Source organism: Carcharhinus amblyrhynchos, chromosome 26, assembly GCF_965287045.1.
Source record: "Carcharhinus amblyrhynchos chromosome 26, sCarAmb.v2.hapA, whole genome shotgun sequence".
NCBI lineage: Eukaryota > Metazoa > Chordata > Chondrichthyes > Carcharhiniformes > Carcharhinidae > Carcharhinus > Carcharhinus amblyrhynchos.
Window position 1 is genome coordinate 41,237,576 of NC_137349.1, and position 22,498 is coordinate 41,260,073.

Below are 22,498 nucleotides of genomic sequence, written 5' to 3' on the forward strand. Positions count from 1 at the left end.
AACCCATTCTACCCAGAATGCTCAGCTGCCCCCAAAAAACGTCACAATCTCCAAATCACACCCCCAAATCTCCTAAATCAAAACCCCAAATCACACCCCAAATCCCTCCAAAACCCCAAATCACACCCCAAAAATCCCCCAAATCACACCCCCAAAATCCCCCAAATCACACCCCCAAATCACACCCCAAAAACATCCCCAAATCACACCCCCAAGCCCCCCAAAACACCCAAAAAATCTCCAAATCACACCCTCAAACCCCCAAAACACCCAAAAAAATCTCCAAATCACACCCCCAAACCCCCAAAAAATCTCCAAATCACACCCTCAAACCCCCCAAAACACCCCAAAAATACCCAAATCACACCCCCAAATCCCCCCAAAATACCCAAATCACTTCCCCAACCCTCCCAAATCCCCTCAATCACATCCCCAAATCCCCCAAATCACACCCCAATTCCCCCCCAAACCCCAGATCACACCCCCAAATCCCCCAAAACCCCAAATCACACCCCAAAAATCCCCCAAATCCCCAAAAATCCCCCAAATCACACCCCAAAAAATCCCCAAAAGTCCCCAAATCACACCCCCAACCCCCCCAAACACCCAAAAAATCTCCAAATCACACCCTCAAACCCCCCCAAAACACCCCAAAAATACCCAAATCACACCCCCAAATCCCCCCAAAATACCCAAATCACTTCCCCAACCCTCCCAAATCCCCTCAATCACACCCCGAAATCCCCCAAATCATTTCTCCTAACCCCCCAAAACATCCCCAAATCCCCCAAAATCTCCAAATCATTTCCCCAACCCCCCCAAAATCCCCCCAAATCACCCCAAAAACATCCCAAATCACACCCAAAAATGCCCCAAAACACCCCAAAATCCTCAAATCACACCCCCAAAAATCCTCAAGTCACACCCCCAAAAATCCCCAAATCACACCTCCAAAAACACCCCAAAATTCCCAAATCACACCCCCAACCCATCAAAAAGCACTCCAAAAATCCCCAAATCACTTCCCCAAACACTCCAAAAAACACCTCAAAATCCCCAAATCACACCCCCAAACTCCCAAAAATCCACAAATCATTACCCCAGACCCCCCTAAAAGCACCCAAAATTCAACCTCAAAGAAATCACCCAAAAAAAACACCCAATAAACCACCCCCCCAAAAAAATCACCCTCCCAATAAACCATGCCCCACAAAATCACCCCAAAATATCACCTTCCCCAAAAAATCATCCCCAAAATCTCACGCCCACATGAACCTTCATGCCAAAAACCCACAAACCTCACAATCTCCTCTGCCCAGGCCAACATCCCAACCCCCACCTGCCCCAAAACCCCACCTGTAATATTCACTGTACTACCCCAAGAACTCCATTACGGCAAAACCTTCCAACCATCCCAAACTCTCCAACCTCTAAAAGTTCCCACTCCCAAAAGTCCCACCTCAAAACCACCCCCCAAATCTCCAACCCCAATATCCACATCATCAAAACACCCACTCCCAAAAGATCCACTCGCATCACCCTCACCCCAAACTCAACTCCCCACCCCAAGCCCTCATACCCAACACTTCATATCAACCTCTCACCCCCCAGTGCCTGTCCCCAACCCCTCAAATAGAAACTAGAAGAAGGGATAACCCTTTGAACCTGCTCTGCCATTCATTTTGACCACGGCTGATCATCAAATTCAATATCCTAATCCTCCCCATCCCCCTCATATCCCTTTAACCCCAAGAGTTATATGTAATTTCTTCTTGAAATCGCAGAACGTTTTGGCCTCAACATTCGCTACCCTCTGGGTGAAGAAATTTCTCCTCACCTCAGTTCTAAAAGATTTACCCCTTATCCTTAAACTATGACCCCTAGTTCTGGATTCCCCACCAATAGGAACATTCTTTCTGAATCTACCTTGTCTAACCCTGTCAGAATTTTATAAGTTTCTATGAGATCCCTTCTCACTCTTCTAAACTCCAGTGAATACAATCCTAACTGATTTAGTGTCTCCTCATATGACATACCTGTCATCCCAGGACTCAGTCTGGTATATCTTTGCTGTACTCCCTCTATAGCAAGGACATCCTTCCTCAGATAAGGATACCAAAATTGCACGCAATACTCCAGGTGTAGCCTTACCAATACCTTATACAATTGCAGCAAAACATCCCTGTCACTAACTCAAATCCTCTCGCTATAAAGGCCAACATACCATTTGCCTTCTTTACTGCATGCTTACTTTTAGCGAATGATGCATGAGGACACGAAGGTTTCGCTGTGTAACCACCTCTCTCAATTTACAGCCATTCAAGAAATGATCTGTCTTCCTATTATTGCTACCAAAGTGGATAACCTCACATTTACCCACATTATACAGTATCTGCCATGCAGATGCCCATACACACAGCCTGTCCTCCTCATAGCTCACCCTCCCACCCAACTTTTATCATCGGCAAATTTGGAGATAATGTGTTCAGTTCCCTCTTCCAGATCATTAATGTACAATGTGAACAGTTGGAGTCCTAGCACAGATCCCTGCAGAAGCCCACTTCCAATCAGAAAAAGACCCATTTATGCCAACTCTTCATTTCCTATCTACTAACTAGCTTTTTTTCGATCCATCTCAAGATGTTATCTACAGTCCAGTGTGCCTTAACTTTACATAGTATAGATAAAGTGAACAGTGGTAAGCTTTTTCCTAGGTTGGATACAATAATTATGAGGGGCCACGGGCTTAGGGTGAGGGGGGCAAGGTATAACTCGGATGTTAGAGGGAGGTTTTTCATGCAGAGGGTGGTGGGGGCCTGGAATGCACTGCCAAGTAGGGTGGTGGAGGCAGGCACGCTGGGGTTGTTTAAGGCTTACTTAGACAGGCACATGAGCGGACTAGAGATGGAGGGATACAGGAGACTGATCTAAATAAAGATCAAGAGCCTTGGGACGTCCCTGGGAATCAATTGATTCCTATGGACTTTCCAACATATTTCATGGCTCACTTGCTTTATTTCTGCGCTTCTGGGGATTCTGTAAATGTCTGTCTAAGTTTTGTATGTTTATTTATGTCTTTTCTTTTACTTCACAGGTGATTTGGTCCGCCTTGTTGACCAACAAGGGGCATACACGCGGTGGGTTGTGCGAGGGCTGCTCTTGGTTGTTTCGAGAGTTGCCTAGTGCTTCATGTCATTAGTGTACGCTTAAAGTGGACCATCTGACGGGCAACATGACAGCTCAGTGACTATCACTGTTTGCTGTGCAGATACATGGATTTGGGTCGGTGTCTGCGGGAGTTTGCACATTCTCCCCGTGCTTGCGTGGGTTTTCTCCGGGTGCTCCGGTTTCCTCCCACACCCCAAAAACGTGCTCTTAGGCTGATTGGTGTAACAAATTGTCCCTAAATTAGTCTTCCCTCAATCTTCCCCAATAGGTGTAGACATAGGTCATGGGTAGAGGAGGGCACTCATAATGTTAAGATGGCGGTGCGGGCTCGTTGAGCCGAAGGGCCTGTTTCCCACGCTGTGTTGTTCTTTGTTCTAGCCCGTTATGTGAGATGTTGTCCAAAGCTTTCTGAAAGTCTAAATAAACCACATCCAATGGTTCTTCCCAGTCAGGTCATAAGAACATAAGAACATAAGAAATAGGAGCAGGAGTAGGCCATCTGGCCCTTCGAGCCTGCCCCGCCATTCAATAAGATCATGGCTGATCTGTCGTGGCTCAGTTCCACATTCCCGCCCTCTCCCCATAACCCTTAATCCCCTCGCTTATCAAAAACCCATCAACCCGCGTCTTAAAAATATTTAGCGAGGCAGCCTCCATTACTTCAACGGGCAGAGAATTCCAGAGATTCACCACCCTTTGAGTGAAGAAGTTCCTCCTCAACTCCGTTCTAAACCGCCCCCCCTTTATCTTGAGGCTGTGCCCCCTAGTCCTACTGTCCTTTCTGAGCGGGAAGAGCCTCTCCACCTCTATCCTATCCATCCCATTCATCATCTTATACATCTCAATGAGATCTCCCCTCATTCTTCTAAACTCTAACGAGTACAAGCCTAGTCTATCCAGCCTCTCCTCATAGCTCAACCCCCTCAACTCCGGCATCAGCCTAGTAAACCTCCTCTGCACTCCCTCCAAGGCCAAAATATCCTTGCGTAAGTACAGCGCCCAAAACTGCACACAGTACTCCAGCTGCGGCCTCACCAATGCCCTATACAGCCGCAGCAAGACCTCCCTACTTTTATATTCAATCCCCCTCGCTATGAAGGCCAGCATCTCATTCGCCTTCCTGACCACCTGCTGCACCTGCAGGCTGGGTTTTTGCGACTCATGCACAAGGACCCCGAGGTCCCTCTGCACCGTCGCCTGCTGCAGTTTTTCTCCATGTAAGTAATAATCCTTCCTACCATTATTCCTACCAAAGTGGACCACCTCGCACTTGCCAACATTAAATTCCATTTGCCAGTTCCTGGCCCATTCGCCCAGCCTATCTAGATCCTTCTGCGGACTCTCCACACCCTCCGCGCAATTTGCCGTTCCACCAATCTTGGTGTCATCAGCAAATTTCGACACCATACACTCGGTTCCCTCCTCCAGATCATCTATATAATCTAATGAATTGATTAGAGATAGTCAGCATGGTTTTGTAGCGGGAAGGTCGTGCCTTACTAACCTTATTGAGTTCTTTGAGAAGGTGACCAAAGAGGTGGATAGGGGTAAGGCAGTAGACGTGGTATATATGGATTTTAGTAAGGCGTTTGATAAGGTTCACCATGGTATGCTTCTGCAGAAAATGCAGATGTATGGGATTGGTGGTAATTTAGGTACTTGGATCAGGAATTGGTTAGCAGATAGGAGACAGAGGGTGGTGGTTGATGGTAATTATTCATCATGGAGTTCGGTTACGAGTGGTGTGCCTCAGGGATCTGTTTTGGGGCCACTGCTGTTTGTAATCTTTATTAATGATCTGGATGAGGGTATAGTTGGGTGGATTAGTAAGTTTGCTGATGACACCAAAGTCGGAGGTGTGGTAGATTGTGAGGAAGGGTGTCGAAGTTTGCAGGGTGACTTGGACAGGTTGCAGAGCTGGGCCGCGAGGTGGCGGATGGAGTTTAATGCGGAGAAGTGTGAGGTAATCCATTTCGGTAGGAATAACAGATGTGTTGAGTATAGGGCTAACGGGAGGACTTTGAATAGAGTGGAGGAGCAGAGGGATCTAGGTGTATGTGTACATAGATCCCTGAAAGTTGGGAATCAAGTAGATAAGGTTGTTAAGAAGGCGTACGGTGTCTTGGCGTTTATTGGTAGGGGGATTGAATTTAGGAGTCGCAGCGTCATGTTGCAACTGTACACAACTCTGGTGCGGCCGCACTTGGAGTACTGTGTGCAGTTCTGGTCCCCACATTACAGGAAGGATGTGGAGGCTTTGGAGAGGGTGCAGAGGAGGTTTACCAGGATGTTGCCTGGTATGCAGGGGAGGTCCTATGAGGAGAGACTGAGGGATTTGGGGTTGTTTTCACTGGAAAGAAGGCGGCTAAGAGGGGATCTTATAGAAACACATAAGATGATTAGAGGTTTAGATAGGGTGGATGGTGATAGCCTGTTTCCTCGGATGGAGAAAGCTAGCACGAGGGGGCATGGCTTTAAATTAAGGGGGGGGATTTATAGGACGGATGTCAGGGGCAGGTTCTTTACCCAGAGGGTGGTGAGGGACTGGAATGCCCTGCCTGCTGCAGTTGTAAATGCGCCTAGTTTGGGGGCGTTTAAGAGATTGGTGGATAGGTTTATGGACGAAAAGGGATTGGTTTAGATTAGTGGGTCAATGTTTTTTTTTAAAATAAGACTGGTCGGCGCAACATTGTGGGCCGAAGGGCCTGTTCCGCGCTGTAATGTTCTATGTTCTGTGTTCTATGTTCTATATAAATGGTAAATAGCTGAGGCCCCAGCACCGACCCCTGAGGCACTCCACTAGTCACCAACCGCCAATCCGAATAGCACCCATTGACCCCCACTCTCTGCCTCCTATTTGACAACCAGTCCTCTATCCACGCTAACACCCTACCCCCAACTCCATGCCCCCTTACCTCTTGTGAGGTACCTTGTCAAACGCCTTCTGAAAATCAAGAAAGACCACATCCACCGGCTCTCCTCTATCCACCGCCCTCAACTGGTTACATCCTCAAAATATTCCAATAGATTTGTTAAGTATGATTTCCTTTTTGTAAATCTATGCTGATTATCCCACTGCCTTCCAAATACCAAGTTATGACATATTCGATAATGGACTCTAGCAACTTCCCCAGTACCAATGTTGGACTCACTGGTCTATAGTTCCCTGTTTTCTCTCTATCTCCCTTTTTGAATAGTGGGCTTACATTAGCTACCCTCTAGTCTGCAGGGTCCAAAGAATTTTGGAAAGTAACCACCAATGGATCTATTATATACAGGACCACTTCCTTAAACACCCTAGGATGAAGATGATCAGGACGTGGAGATTTATCCATCTTCAATCCCATCAATTTCCCCAAAACCATTTCTCGACTAATGCTGATTTCCTTCAGCTGCTCACTAAAACTTGTTTCTCTCAGCACTTCTGGTACATTGTTCGTGTCTTCCTTTGTGAAGACTGAAGCAAAGAATGAATTTAATTCTTCAGCCGTTTCTTTATTCCCCGTTATGAATAACCACTCACCCCTAATCTCTCACCCCCCAACCCCGTAATCCCTCAACCCCAACTCCTCACAGCCCCAATCCCCGACCCCTCAGCCCCGACCCCTCAGCTTGGGGTGGCATGGTAGCACAGTGGTTAGCATTTGCTGCTTCACAGCGTCCGGGACCCGGATTCGATTCCCGGCTTGGGTCACTGACTGTGTGGAGTTTGCACGTTCTCTCTGAGTCTGCGTGAGTTTCCTCTGGGTGCTCCAGTTTCCTCCCACATTCTGAAAAGTGTGCTGGTTAGGTACATTGACTTGAACAGGTGCCAGACTGTGGCAACTTGGTAATTTCACAGTAACTTCATTGCAGTGTTAATGTAAGTCTTATTTGTGATTAATGAAGAAAAACTTCAAAAACTTTTTAAAAAATCCTGACCCCTTACACCCAGACCCCTCACCCCCAACTCCCTTCACCCCCCCCGATTCCCTCACCCCAACATATTTATTCCCAAATTCCCACCTACAAAGCAGTCACTCCTAAAATCAGCTAAAAAATCTAATCACCCCAAACCTCAAAATACCCACATCCACCCCAAAAGCCTGACCCTAAAATCCCCACCCCTATTCACCGACAAAACCTCCCCATCCCCAAAATGTTCTCCCAAATACCTCATCCCCACTACCAATACTCTATCCCAAAATTCTATATCATGACGGCACCCACATTAACCCTCCCCCCCACCCCCCAAAAACAAACAACACAAGCTAAAAGCATCCGTTCCCCCAAAAACTCCACCCTGGACATCCAATCTCCCACAGCCCCTGGACACATCCCAAGAATACATCCTCCCCACCCCAATCACCACCACCAGTCACCCACATTCAGGATACACAGCCTGAGAAATGTAGTCTTTGGAAATCCCTCATTTGGAACCACACACTTATTTACTTACACGCCTGCAAACCTGTAAAACCAGAAAAACCTGAAAAAATACCAGTAGGAAACTCTCTCATTTTAGTTCTTCATCTGAATCATTTGTCAATTCAGCCTGCAATTAAAAACTGAGTACAAAGTCATTGCTTTAAATAACCAAATGAAATTAGGTTCTTTTGATTATTTAGAATCAAGCACACCAGGTGGCCCAAAGTGCATTTCCAGGCAACTAGTTATTGACATTTCTGTGAAGAGATCTTTCCTAATACTATCTGTGATCCTCATATTTTTATACACCTCCATTAAATCTCCTTTCACCCTCCACTGTTCCAAAACAAAACCCCAGCCTATCCTTGCTTTCATCATAGCTAAAATTCTCCAATCTTCTTAAATTAGGAACATCTTCATAAATCTCCTCTGTGCCCTCTCTCACGTGAGTAATTCATTCTTTCAGTAATGCAATGACCTGAACTGTCCATGGTACTCCAGCTTTGGCCTAACTAGTGTTTCGTACAGTTCTAACATTATTTCACTATTCTTGTCTATTTTTCACTCCGTTCTTAAAGTTACAAAGCCAAAGCTCAGAGTGGACCAGGCAAACCCAAATCCATTCCTTACTTGCTCCAAAAATCAACTTCAAACTAAATCCAATTCAAGGTCCCCACAAGCGAGGCAAGTAAGATCCAACCCAACAAGTTAAGGCATTATAGTCTACCTTGGGCTTGATCTTAGCCAAAAGGCCAAGAAGCCTTGGTTAGTTTTGTTAGGGTTTTACTATCCTGCTACCCTACTTTCAGAAGCCAAGATGTGGAGATGCAGCAATGGACTGGAGTGGGCACAGTAAGAAGTCTCACAACACCAGGTTAAAGTCCAGCAGTTTTACCTGGTAACACAGGCTTTCAGAGTGCTGCTCCTTCATCAGTGAGTCACACTTCTCACTGTACCTACTTTTAGAAATGTACATCCCAGACTCTGTTCCTCCAAAAGCAACCACCTCATCCATAACAACATCTATATTGAAATGCATTTACTAATTGCACGTCATCCTGTAGCTTTCTGATGCCTTTCTGTATTTTATCACAATCCTCCTCTGCAATCATTATATCCCTGTCCCAATTTGGTGTCCTGGGCAAATTTTGAAATTGTGTTTTTGATTCCTGTATGCAAATCAGTTATGCAAATTGTGAATGGCAATGATTCCAGCACTGTTTCTTGTTGAACATCATTTCTCATCTTTTGTCAGCCTGAGTAATTACCTTCAACATTACATCAATCATGATCTCATTGAATTGTGAAGCAGACTCAATGGGCTGAATGGCCTGTTCCTATGCCTTATGGTCTTATGGTCTAATTCCGTAATTGTTTGTAATTAGATTGCTTTCCATTCTGTTACTTGTCCCCTGACACAACATGTGATGATGGTGCATGTGTTTTGAAGGGAAAACCTATATTTTATGTAGGATAATAGTCCCTTTAATAACCAGAATCTGATTTCTGATAAGGAAAAAGTTTTGGAGCTAGTAAATGATCATGTGACCAGGTTTCCTGCAAGATAAACAATATAAAAAAAGGGTCAAAGGGTGAATAGGTTCCCAGAGCGAGGTAATGCAATATCTGATCAAGCAGTTTAGTTTAGGAGTTTAGATTAAGCTGGATTCTCGGTGCTGGCTAGCAGAGTAAACACTTGTTAACAGAAGGACTCTGCTACAATGATTTGCATTTCGAGTATAGCCAAGCAGAGGAGAGAAAAAAAAAGTTTTAGAAATGTAACTCAGAATTAAAGAATACTGTAGCCAGGGGAGTTCTGTACTGAGGTAGCTATGCTTAAGAAGCCACAGACACCTACACTGAATACAGAGTTTTCAACCTTTGGATGGTTGGAGGAGATTTAGAGGGACAAGCTTGCTAGAAGTAAATGGAAGACCCAAGAAATCTCAGCTTGTCATGAATCATTGACCACTTAGGTTACGTGGTTATTCTTCCAGTTGTTGGTAAGTATGATTTGAGAGTTTTGGGTTGTAAGTCTAATGGGTATAGAACGAAAATGGAGTTATGACACTTGATTTGCAGTATAAGTAATTATATTAATTACATTTGACTATATTTACCATAATTGACTATTTAAGATTGAATGTGGTCAATATTGCTAATGTTCTTTGATTTTATATAATAAAGTTATTTTATTTAAGGCATAAACTTTGTAGCTTTAGTCTTTTCATAGAATCATGGAATCCCTACAATTCATAAGAAGGCCATTCAGCCTATTGAGTCTGCACTGACTCTCCAACAGAGCATCCCATCTAGGCCCTTTCCCTTAACCCCATGTATTTACCACGCTAATCCCTCTAACTGATACATTTGGGACACGAAGGAGCAATTTAGCATGGCCAATCCAGTTAACCTTCACACCTTTGGACTATGGGAAGAAACCGGAGCACCTGGAAGAAACCCATGTAGACATGGACAACGTGCAAACTCCACACAGACAGTCACCCAAGGCTGGATTTGAACCTGGGTCCCTGGTGCTGTGAGGCAGCAGTGCTAACCACAGTGTCACCATACTGGCTGTGAATTCTAAAAGAAAATCCAAAAATGTTACTGCTCTCTACTGAGATCATTACAATATTCTAATCTTATTAAAAGTTTATTATAGAAGGCCTTTTTGAAATCTAAATATATTAAATCTACTACATTACTTTCATCTACCCTTACTATTACTTCTTCAAAGAATTCAATAAGGATTGTCAGGCATAATCTTTTCTTTTAGCATCCACTGACTACTCTTTATATAACTTTTGGTTTCCAATTGTCTGCTACATTTGTGAATGAATATTCCATTATTTTTCCACTATCCACGTGAAGTTTGTGATCCATACTTCCCTGGATTTGTTCTATTTCCCTTTTTAAATAAAGGAATCATATTAGCATTCTGCCAGTCCTCTGTCGTACCATTCCCTTTTCTTTTTATATATATAACAATTCTGGAGATTTTGCATAGTCACAACTTATACTTGTAAATTTTAATTGTGCAACTTATTGTCTTGAGAAATTAGGTTGTAACAGAAATGTTGCAAATATCTCATTTTTCTGCTTTGTATAAAGATCGTTGCAGGGATAATCAGGGAAAGCAGATTCTGGTGGTCATTGAACTTCTCTTGGTAGACTGAAAGAACTCCTTGGGGGGTGAGGGGAGGGGAGGGGAGTGGAGGGATGTAGAGATGTAGTAAAAGAACTGGTCACCCCCCTTCTGAAAGTGGGTTATCACAACTTGGATTTAGACATTATCCCACCTGATATTAGTAAGCGCAGAAGAGGCTGAGGCAGGAAGCTTGGGCAGGTACGGTTGGAGTCATACCCGGTACATAGGAAGATGGTTGTGGTTGAGGGGGGTCAGTCATCTCAGCTCCAGGACATCTCTGCAGGAGCCCCTGAACTTACCGTGGTTACAGCTATTATTGGAGCTTTAATCAGGACCTGGGTTGTGTCAGGGTAATGGGCAGAAGTACCACTCTAACCTTCCTCCAGCATGAAGACAAAAATCCAGGACCATCATATTTGTTGATAAAGTTCCACACCTGATCAAAAACAATCCATTCCTCCTGTTCTCCATTTCCTGAGGCTGCTGTTCTTTTGCTCCCCACTGCCATCCTTCTCACCCAGATTACCCACTTGATTTTAATCTCAGCTGCTACATCTCCTCCAGATAAAGAAAACAAAATAATTACATTCATATGTCACCTTTCTCAGAATTTCTGAAAGCACCTGACAACCAGTGAAATAATTTTGAACTGTACTCACTGTTGAAATGTAGATAAAGCAACAGGCAATTTGTGTGATTTTTTTAGTGATGTTGCTAGAAGGATAAACATTGGCTGGGACACCCAGGAGATCCCTTTGTTCTTGCCATTGGATCTTTTCTATACAGATGAGGCTTGGTTTAACATCTCATTCAAAAAAGGCGTCATCTGCGGTGGCACTGTCTACACTTCCTGCTGACTCAGAAAAGCAGCCAGCATAATTGAGGACCACATGCACCCCAGACATTCTCTCTTCCACCTTCTTCCATCGAGAAAAAGATCCAAAAGTCTGAGGTCACATACCAATTGACTCAAGAATAGCTTCTTCCCGCTGCCATCAAACTTTTGAATGGACCTACCTTGCATTAAATTGTTCTTTCTCTACACCCAGGCTATGACTGTAACACTACATTCTGCACTCTCTCATTATGAATGCCCTCCTCTACCTATGTTACAATTACATTAAGCTCTAGTTAGATCACATTTGGCGTTCTGGGCACCAGCCATTAGGAATATTGTATTGGAGAGGATGCAGGTCACAGTGACAAAAATGATATTGGGGCTAAAAGAGATAAACTACGAAGACTGGTTATGTAGACTAAACTTGTGCTCTTTTGCATCAAAGGATGATCTAATTGAGATGTTTGAAATTTTGAAAGGAGTTAGTATGATAGATCGAGATGATTCCCCCTGTTGGGTGAGTCCAGAACTAGTCAACATAATCTTAAAATTAAACTGGATCATTCAAGCATGTTGTCAGGAAGCATTCATGCCAAGGGGAGCGCAAATCTGGAACATGTTGTTCAGTCAATTCAAAAGTTCAAAACTGAGAGATCAATTTTGTTGGATAAGCCTATTAGAGATATGAAATTAAGGCAGGTATGTGGAGTTAAGATATAGATCAGCTGTGATCTAATTGAATGGTGTAACAAGCTCATGGGCTGAATGGCTTCCTTCATTGTCTATACATTCCAAACACATCAGTAAGGTTTGCTGATATTTATCCGATTAATCCAATCACAACAGATTTTCTGCCTCTTTATCTCTACTATTTGTATAATGTTGCTGTGTGCAAATTGGCTGCCGCCTTTCCTACATTAGCTCACTACCATCTTCTCAAGGGCAATTAGGGATGGGTAAAAAATGCTGGTCTAGCCAGCGATGCCCACATAAAAAACAAAAGTGACTTCACTGGCCATAGAGTGCTTTGGGAGAGGACGATGATCTGAAAAGTTCTTTACTATATTTTATGTTATTCAATATAAGCAGGAGAGTTGTGCTTATTTTTAATATGACCAAAAACAGAAAACACTGGTCAGTTAGCAGCTGGGAGAATAGGTGAGTTCATATTTCAGGAAATGTATATGTTTTTGTGCATGCACATTTGTGTGAAGGTGGGTGTGTATAGTTTGGAGGATTTGCATTTTTTCACTCCTCCCAGAGTTATTTCATGGCTCTCTCAATGAACCCTGGCGATCTTGGCGATCTTCCAGAGGAAGTTCTGATCTGAAAGATTATCTACCTAAAACATTACCTCTGGTTTCACTCTCCACAGATGCTGCCTGACCTGCTGAGTATTGATGTGGAGATGCCGGCCTTGGACTGGGGTAAACACAGTAAGAAGTCTGACAACACCAGGTTTAAGTCCAACCGATTTATTTGATAGTAAACTCACAAGCTTTCGAGGTTCCCCTCTTCGTCAGGTGAATGGAGAGTTCTGGCCAGAACTGAGTATTCGCAGCATTTTCTGCTTTTATTTCAGATTTCCAGCAGGTTCACCAGGTTCTCTGCCTTTGCTCCCCAAAATGGATTTTGGATTGGGGTTGAAAGGAGTTAGGACAGGCTGCTTTCTGCTTCACCCCGGGACCAGGCTGTCCTGATGACACTTTGAGATTAGATATCTCCATTGATCATGTTGTGTGGGGCCTGCCTTCTGACTGGGTGGTGGCTGGATGACTGACTGCTTCCTCGGCTGCCTTTTTAGGGCCTGGCGTGTGTGTTTTATTTCTGGGGAGGCTGTAGTTACACTCACTGCCTGATTGGCTCGGATCAGACGTTTGCTGTGCAATTGTGTGCTGTGTGGCTGACGTCAGGGGCTTATTTGTGATAAGCTCAGGGGGCTGGGTTGGGGCAGTTACACTGTCAACCGCAGCAGGGGAAAGGCAGATAGATAGATAGATTATAGAGACAGAGAGAGGGAGGGAGAGAGAGAGAGACAGAGACATCGGAGAGAGACAAGGAACTGGAGGCTTGGAGCCAACTGGCTAAAGCACCCATCGGAATCCCAGGCAGAAGCTGCAGACTCCGGCATCCCTCAGTATGGATATCCTGGCGGTGCTGAACCTGAGCGAGGTCGCTCTTTATTTTTCAAAGATGTCCATGTTCCCGCTGTTTGACTTGGCTTATTACATCGTGTCCATTCTCTACCTGAAATACGAACCAGGTCTGTGTATTTCACTCTCATTGCTGCTGTATTGAAGACATTGTGTGTGTGTGTTTGATGGGGGGGGGGGATTTCACTGTGAACAGGACAGGATTCGGCTGTGTTTCTCAATGTATGGGGCGTTTTAACCTGAATATAAAAGGCATGGTGGGCCTTAACCCGTGTCTCTGTACCGAGATATTTAGACTGTTGTTGATCAGAACCACACCAGGTCGTGAGGGAGACAAGCTTTAGTCCCAGAAATAGAAAACAGCAGCCGGACGCGGGTCCAGGACAGCACTCTGTCCCTTTACACCTCCTGAATGGGATTATCTCCATGCAATTGTTTACAATGAGGCAGGTTACTCTCAGTGATCGACAGAGTTAGCTATTTAAATTGATTAAATCAAGTATATTTTATTCATCCTACTTTAAAAAAAACGCAATAAAATTATCATTAGATGGGGATATTTGTGATACATATGGAGGGTAAGGGGGCGAGAACCTTCAGGAATCTCCTGATGTGTCAAGAGGAGAGAATAAATAGTAATGTCCCAGAATAGCTGCAGCTGTCCGGATGATACCTGCTCATTCCCAGTAGGGGCAATGAAAGCTCGCAGCTAATCTTAATATAGATACAAGAAACTTGACTTTCACATATATCTCACAACCAGACAATTTCCAACTAAATAGGAAAATAAAAGGCGCAGATAGTTTCGGAACTGAAAATGTTGTGTAATGTCCAGCTGAGTGTTTCTGGTCACAGATTGGAAAGTTAGCTGCTGTGGGGCTGGGTATTAAACAACAATGAATTTGCACGTCTCTTTGAAGAACAGCACTATCGATATATGAGAGACTCACACCCTCTGATCTGGGCAGTTGGTTAAGGATCGTGCCCCCCAATGCCGAAGCTGTCCAGGTCACTGAGAGAGCTGGTGAACCCGCTGCTGCAAAGTCATTAGGTGTCAGTGCCAATAGAGGCGTGTGTAAATAGGATCTCGTTTCCCTTCTCGGTCTTCCATGTCAGCACAGCAGAGTTGTGTAGAGGAATGCAGCTCCGAGCTTGTTGTCCATCATTGTTCTAGAACTGAAACATCTCCAGAATCCTCCTTTATTTTAAACGTTTTAAAACATTTATTTTCTTCTTTCTTTGTTTACCAATGATTCTTTTTGTCTCCTTAAGTGTAAAGTGATAGATTTCTGGAGAACTGATATAGAAAGACTACAAATAACAATTTTAACGTGTAGGTGAGCAGATGTCTGTCTACAAATTCTCAAAAATAATGTGGCAAATTAATAAAGTGGTGAAAATGGCATGTGGATTGTTTGGTTTGTAAATAGAGGAACAGAATGTAAAAGCTAACAGATCATACCAGAACTTTTAAAATCGCTGGTTAAGATTCAGCTGGAGTATTGGGGACAGTTCTGGGCATCACACTTTTCAGGAAAGATGCGGAGACAATAGAAAGTGCAGAGAGGAGCTTTACCAGGATGTTACCAGCAATAAGGGATTTCAAGTATGAAGAGATATTTGGAAAAGTTGGGACTGTTCTCCTGGATTCAGGTTAAGAGGTTACCCAATAAAGATTTTCAATGAGAGATTCTGTTGAAGTAAATAGTGAAGAAATCCATCTGTTGATTGGAACAATAACTAACAGATGCTGAATTTGGATAACTGCCTGGACAGAGATGAATGGAATTTTTTTCATGCAGAAACTTTTTTAAAAAAAATTATTATTCATGGAATGTTGGATTCACAAGGCCAGCATTTATTGCCCATCCTTCAGACAACTGTGTGCTTGCTTTGCCTCTTCAGAGGACAGTTATGAGTCAAACATTGTTATGGGTCTGGATTACATTAAGGCCAGGAAAAGCTGGCAGATTTGGTTCCCTAAGGAAACTATATTAGTGAATATGGAGTATGAATATCACCAATACAGGCACTGGATTTATTAAATCTACATTTTCCAGTCCCATGGTAGGATTTGAACTCAAATCTCCAGATTAGTCTAGGCCTCTGGATAACACAGATTTGTAACACAGCCACTACTCTTCTTGCATCTGAATCCTAATGCTGTACCTGAAAAGGTTTCGGAAGTTAATTCCTTAAATAATTTTTAAAAGTTGCTCGAGAGCGACTTGTGGATATGGAACTTACAGCATTACAAATGAAAAGTAGGGATGTGGGACTAAGCAAAATTCAAAGACTCAGTACAGACCTGACATGATGAATGATTCTTTAAATCTATATCTACTAAACAGAGTTAGTGACAGTGACAGTCTTGTTGTTGTTCTTCTGTAACAGGCAGGTAGACAACTGGATGAAAATAGGTCTCCTTTCCCAGTTTCCTTACAGGAAGCACTTCCTTTAATGTCTATTTGAGTGCTTGCAAGCAGCATTAACCAACTAACATTGTCTTCAAATCCAACCTGTGCCCATCATCTCACATTTTCCCTCTGTAACACAAGCCATACGACAAGGTATCTGTTTGCCGCCCTATTTTTAGCCTCAGTTCTTGAATCTTTGAATGCACCTTTGAATTCATTGTCACCTGATGAAGAGGGAAACCTCAAAAGCTTGTGAGTTTACTATCAAATAAATTGGTTGGACTAAAACCTGGTGTTGTCGGAATTCTTGCTGTGTTTACCCCAGCCCAACACCGGCATCTTCACATCACAAATAAAAAATACACTGCTATACTGAATATATACTCTATAGTGAATCTAAAACAGACTACACTGGTATAACTGTCCATTCTTTTTCCAGCCTTCTTGATTTTTCATCTCTCATTGTGTAATTTTAAAGGTTGAAGTGAACCATAGCATATTTTAGAACTTTCTTTCCTTATCTTTTCCCAGATTGTGTGTTTTTTGAAAAATGTATTTAGTTGCCTGACACCCGTCCTTAATGTGATCAACTGTCTTGGTTTCTGTGAACACTTGTTTGTATGTCTTAATCTTCGTCCATTGTCCTTGGCTTTGTTGTACAAATTTAACTCCCATTGTCATTCTAACCTGTGGGGATCATGATTCCAACCTCAAACGTACCTGTCCATCTACAAACCAAGTAAAACTCACTCAGATCCCCATTCCATCTGGACCAGCTTTCAACAGGGATATCTCTTGGTACAGTTCGCAGTGCAAGTCAAAATCCAGCTATGCTGGGTGCATAAAGTCTACACAGTGTGAATCATTGCCTGTATTATCTTTCTTAAAGATTATAATGTTCAACACTGTCAGACAAACAGTTGAAATTAACTAATAAAGCTGTGGCATCAACACTGAATTTGTACTAGAACATGTAACTAATTTCTGCTCCAGCCTTTTCTGATATTTATACAAATGAGATTCACTTATGCTCAGCCCCGTCTTAAATCTTCAAACAACTAGCAATAAGTCAGTGCTTTCAAAATCTCCCCACTTAGTGCCCGATGAGACAACCTCTTTAATTGTATGAGTTTTACATCAGATGAAGTATGTTGGAGGAGCTGGCTGAACCTGGGTGGGAAAATGCTCTTGGGGATGGGCAGAGCATTCTATGATCTAATATAAGGCTCCTTGCTAAATCAAGGAGGTCATAACATTTTAATTATTACTAATCTACTGAAGGTTGCAGGGACCAGTCAGCTTGGAAACATTTAGAGGAGTTCTGTGTTTCATTTCAAATGGGAAAGGAGTTGCATTTTTATTGCACCTCACACATCTGCAGCAAAAACAGTAAGCAAATTGTGCACAGCAAGACTCCCCCCACCCTCCCCAGCAATATTCAGTTAGCCTGTTATGGTGATGCATTTCTGATAGCACAGGATTCTCTCAGCACTTGACTTCACAGAGCACTATGTGCTCAGGTGCACTTTGATGGTGTGGAATTAAACTCTCCCAAAGTGAGTGGAGGCGGAATATTTAATCAGGCAGAAGGGTGGCAATGGGGACCTCATAGAACATCTCCAGCGCAGAAGAGGCCATTTGATCCATCTAGTCTGCACTGACTGTCTGAGTGTCTTATCCAGTTTCTCCTCTCCCCACATCTCCCCCCATCTCTGTAGCCCACACTGTGGTTAATCCATCTAACCTACCCACTTTAGACAATTTGGCATGGCTAATCCACCTAACCTGCACATCTTTGGACTATGGGAGGAAACGGGAAAGCCCATGCAAACACGGGGTCAACAAACAAACTCCACACAGCCATCCAGGCTGGAATCGAACCTGGGTCCATAGCATTGTGAGGCAGCAGTGCTAACCACTGTGCCACCTCCTCTTCACCTGTACCTCAATTAAATCTGGGATGGGAAGGCTCATGGATGGCCTATCTGCCTCGCCACCAATTAAGGCCCCTAAATAGGCAATTAATACCCACTTGAGGGCTTCATTTCACTGCAGCAGAGAATTACCTGATGGTGGGCAGGGAATTTACCAAGCTGGGAGCCCAAACAGGTTGTTTTCAGGTTTCCAGGGGAAGGAGGCTTTTAAAGAGACTCGTACCTGGAATTGAGAAAGGGGAAGCTGGTTGAGAGCCACATAGTGCCCTTTCTGTGACCAGCTTCGCTCCTCTGTGACCGCCATGTGCCATTGTTCAACTGTGGTCTGGATCTTCTGTTGATTGTTTTGATGGCAGCAGCCACCATTTCCCCAAACAGTACACTGCTGCCAGCCCCCAGTGACCGTTAGTTCACAGGGGCAAGGTTTCTGCCTTAGGGCTCTTGATCCAACCGCTGCCAGTTAAGTACCTGATTGCCACTAAATTTGACAGGCCTTCCCCAAAAGCGGTGATGTGGAACTGTCATTGTCTCTTCAACTGGCAACGACAACCCGTCACCTCCATTAAATATCACCCGCGACCTTTGACTCAGAGTGAAGGCTAAAGTCACAACTAAACTTTGTATTTGAGTGCTAGGTAAAGGACAGTGGACCACATGGTGACTGCATCATCATTCTAGGGTCCCGGGTTCAATTCTGACCTTGGCTGACTGTCTGTGGAGTTTGCCTGTGTCTGTGTGGGTTTCACCAGGTGCTCTGGTTTCTTCCCACAGTCCAAAGTTGTGCAGGTTAGGTGGATTGGCCAGCTAAATTGCCTCTTTGTTTGTCTGTGTGTGAGAATGTGGCTGTGCTTGATGTGATATAGTTCCCCTCAAGCTATAAGCCTCTGGCAACAGACTAGTGACTTGTTCCAGCAATAATTAGCAAAAGAAACAGCCAAAGTCTGACCTATGCACTGTCAGGTGTGGAAAAGTTGAGAGAGAGAGACTTAAAGGATAAGTTTATGGTAATGAGTTTCCCTTAATTCTAAATTTTATAATCAGGATGATTTTGATTGTTGTCACTCAATTGTCCATTCAAGAAGATTTTATACTTAGGGGAGACAATGGCGTAGTGGTATTATTGCTGGACTTTGTATTTGGAGCAGGTTCAGGAAATAACAGCAGTGATGACTGCTGTTATTATAAGACCCTTGTCAGGCCTCATTTAGAGTATTGTGCGCAGTTCTGGTCGCCTCACTATGGGAAAGATGTAGAAGCTATTGAGAGGGTACAGAGGAGATTTACAAGGATGTTGCCTGGACTGGGAGGCATGCCTTATGAAGTTAGGTTGAGGGAGCTGGGACTCTTTTCCCTGGAGAGACGAAGGTTGAGAGGCGACCTGATAGAGGTTTACAAAATGTTGAGAGGAATAGATAGGGTGGACTCTCAGAGGCTATTTCCCCGGGTTGAAATGGTTGCTACGAGAGGACACAGATTTAAGGTGCAAGGAGGGCAGTTCAGAAGTGATGTTAGGGGTAAGTTTTTCACTCAGAGGGTGGTGAGTGAATGGAATCGGCTGCCGTCAGTGGTGGTGGAGGCGAACTCGCTGGGGTCTTTTAAAAGACTTCTGGATGAGTATATGGGGTTTAATGAGATTGAGGGTTATAGATAGGTCTGTAGGTTGGTAGGTGTTGATGTGATCGGCGCAACTCGTGGGCCGAAGGGCCTGTTTGTGCTGTAGTGTTCTATGTTCTGTGTTCTATGATTCCCCTAATTTTGATTCTAAGGTACAAGAGGAGACATCCTGAATGGAATTAGAGAACTTTTTACTGGAGGAATTAAGTTTGTTGGAGTGGGGGGAGAGGAGTGATAATTCAGGTATTTGAAATGTTCGGAGGCTCAGATGACACACACGTAAGTAGGCTTTTTAGCTTGGACTAAGCAATGAACCAGGGCAGAGTTTATAAGTTTAAAGTTTTTTTTATTAGTGTCACAAACTCAACTAATGTGCTAGGACCCGGGTTCGAATCCTGTCATGGCAGTTGGTGGAATTTAAATTCAGTAAAAAATATCTGGAATTAAGAATCTACTGATGACCATAAAATTATTGTTGATTGTTGGAAAAACCCATCTGTTCACTAATGTCCTTTAGGGAAGGAAATCTGCTGTCCTTATCTGCTCTGGCCTACATGTGACTCCAGAGAAACTGCAATGTGGTTGACTCTCAACTGCTCTTGGGCAACGAGGGATGGGTAATAAATGCTGGCCAGCCAGGGATGCCCATGTCTTATGAATGAATAAAAGAAAATACTTCACAACTACTGGTTATTGGGAACTCGGAAGTCAGTTTCTGTGTAGAACTTGCATTCTTGAAAACCTTATGAATGAGTTTTGTCCACTGAAGTTACTGATGGCTGAAGTGGAAGAGAGATGGATGGATAAGATGGGCCTTCCTCATCTGTAATTACCAATTGTGATCTTATGGATTTACAGAGCAGAATAAAAGCAGAAAATGCTGGATAAATTCAACAGGTCTGGTTTGACAAGCATCTGTGGAAAGAGAAACAGTGTTAATGTTTGGAGTCTGTATGACTTAGTGTTAACTCAATGTTAACGCTGTTTCTCTTTCCACAGTTGCTGCCAGACCAACAGAGTTTATCCAACATTTTCTGTTTGTATTTCAGATTTCCAGCGTTCACTTTTATATTAGATATAAAGAGCAGGAAAGCAGTAAATATTGTGTCTACTGTCTCAGAAGAGAAATGGATAAATATCTAATTGAGATAGGACATAAGGCCATGGTACAAGTACAGATGGATCAAATATTCCAATGAACACAATGGCATTTCTATGGGGGCAGGATTGTTTAGAAGGAAGCTGATCATGGCCGAACAGTGGAAGTGTGACTGGATAGACACTCTAAGAGTTCTGGGGATCAAGCTTCAGCAGAATTGCCACTGGAGGGATAAAATGGCTGGGTAGAATCCATGACCAGCAGACTGTTCACGGCCCACAGAAGGAGCGAGCTAATGTGGATCATTGTTTTCTGATGTTATGTGAGAGAACAAGTGAGTGTTTATCTGTCATTCTCCCCTCCTTTGTCCTCTGCATCAGAATGTTTTGTTAATAGTCCAGTAAGAGGTGAAGTTGATCTTAAAGGTGGAACTTTATTGCACAAAACAGAACAGGATGGAATCAAACCATTCCGCTCGCTCCCTGGAAACACAATCTTATGTCACCAACAAGTAGTTTTCGTGGCTGCAGATGATACACGTGGGTGCAGCAGTTCCAGATAATATGTATCTCTGAAGTATTAGAATGTCATTGTTTTCCTACATCCCTTTGTGCACATTCACTTGGGGACACCGAAGTCCAGAAGAAATTACGCGACATAAAAAGATTTCAGATCTGTGGGGAAACAGCAGAATAGGACTAATTGTATAGCTCTTTCAAAGAGCCAGCATAACACAATGGATTGAATGGCCTCCTTCTGTACTGTATCTTTTTTGATTTGAAATCAAAGCAGTGCCTTGTCTTCCTTGTCTGCTGATTGTGATCGACATTAAAAACTCCTCAATGTTGAAAATGAGTTTGGATTATGTGCAGCTTTGTATTTGGAGCAGGTTCAGGAAATAACAGCAGTGATGATTCCCCTAGTTTTGATTCTAAGGTACAAGAGGAGACATCCTGAATGGATTTAGAGAAAATTTTACTGGAGGAAAAGTTTGTGTGTGTTGGAGTGGGGGGAGAGGAGTGATAATTCAGGTATTTGAAATGTTTGGAGGCTCAGATGACACACACGTGAGTAGGCTTTTTAGCTTGGACTAAGCAATGAACCAGGGCAGAGTTTATAAGTTTAAAGATTTTTTTAATTAGAGTCACAAGTAGGCTTATATTAACACTGCAATGAAGTTTCTGTGAAAATCCCCTAGTTGCCATACTCTAGTGCCTGTTTGGGAACACTGAGGGTGAATTTAGCCTAACCAGCACTTCTTTCAGACAGTGGGAGGAACCCAGAGCACCTGGAGGAAACCCACTCAGACATGGGGAGAATGTGCAGACTCCACACAGACAGTGACCCAAGCCAGGAATCGAACCCGGGTCCCTGATGCTGTGAGACAGCAGTGCTAATCACTGTGCTACTGTGCCACCCCCTCGGATTAAAATAAATGTATCTAGTAAAATGAGATCAGAAGAAATAATTATCCTGTGTTTATGATGAAGAAAGTCCCAGTAACAGCAGTTACTGCAGCTGTGACATCAGGCAACAGTGTCACAATCACTAGTGTGTTTATTGAGATTTAAAAGTCAAAGTTGGTGGTTAAAATGGAGCATGTTGCAAAAGATTTAGGATCAGGCCAGTGAGATCAAAATTGCATCTTACGTATACATACCTCTCTTTGCCTGCTGGCAACTTTGACGGTAGATGTGTGTTATGTAAAGTATACAGC

The 22,498-nt window shown here is 43.4% G+C and overlaps 1 protein-coding gene across 1 annotated transcript in view; it reads left to right on the forward strand.

Annotated features, from left to right (window-relative positions):
- Positions 1-13,485: 13,485 nt before the first annotated feature.
- The window catches only part of tmem38a (transmembrane protein 38A), a 56,277-nt gene continuing 47,264 nt past the window's right edge, over positions 13,486-22,498 (forward strand). The window contains exon 1 of the mRNA XM_080213027.1: positions 13,486-13,827. Within this exon, the coding sequence (XP_080069153.1) occupies positions 13,704-13,827 (124 nt within the window). The 5' untranslated portion in view covers positions 13,486-13,703. The remainder of the gene's footprint in view (positions 13,828-22,498) is intronic.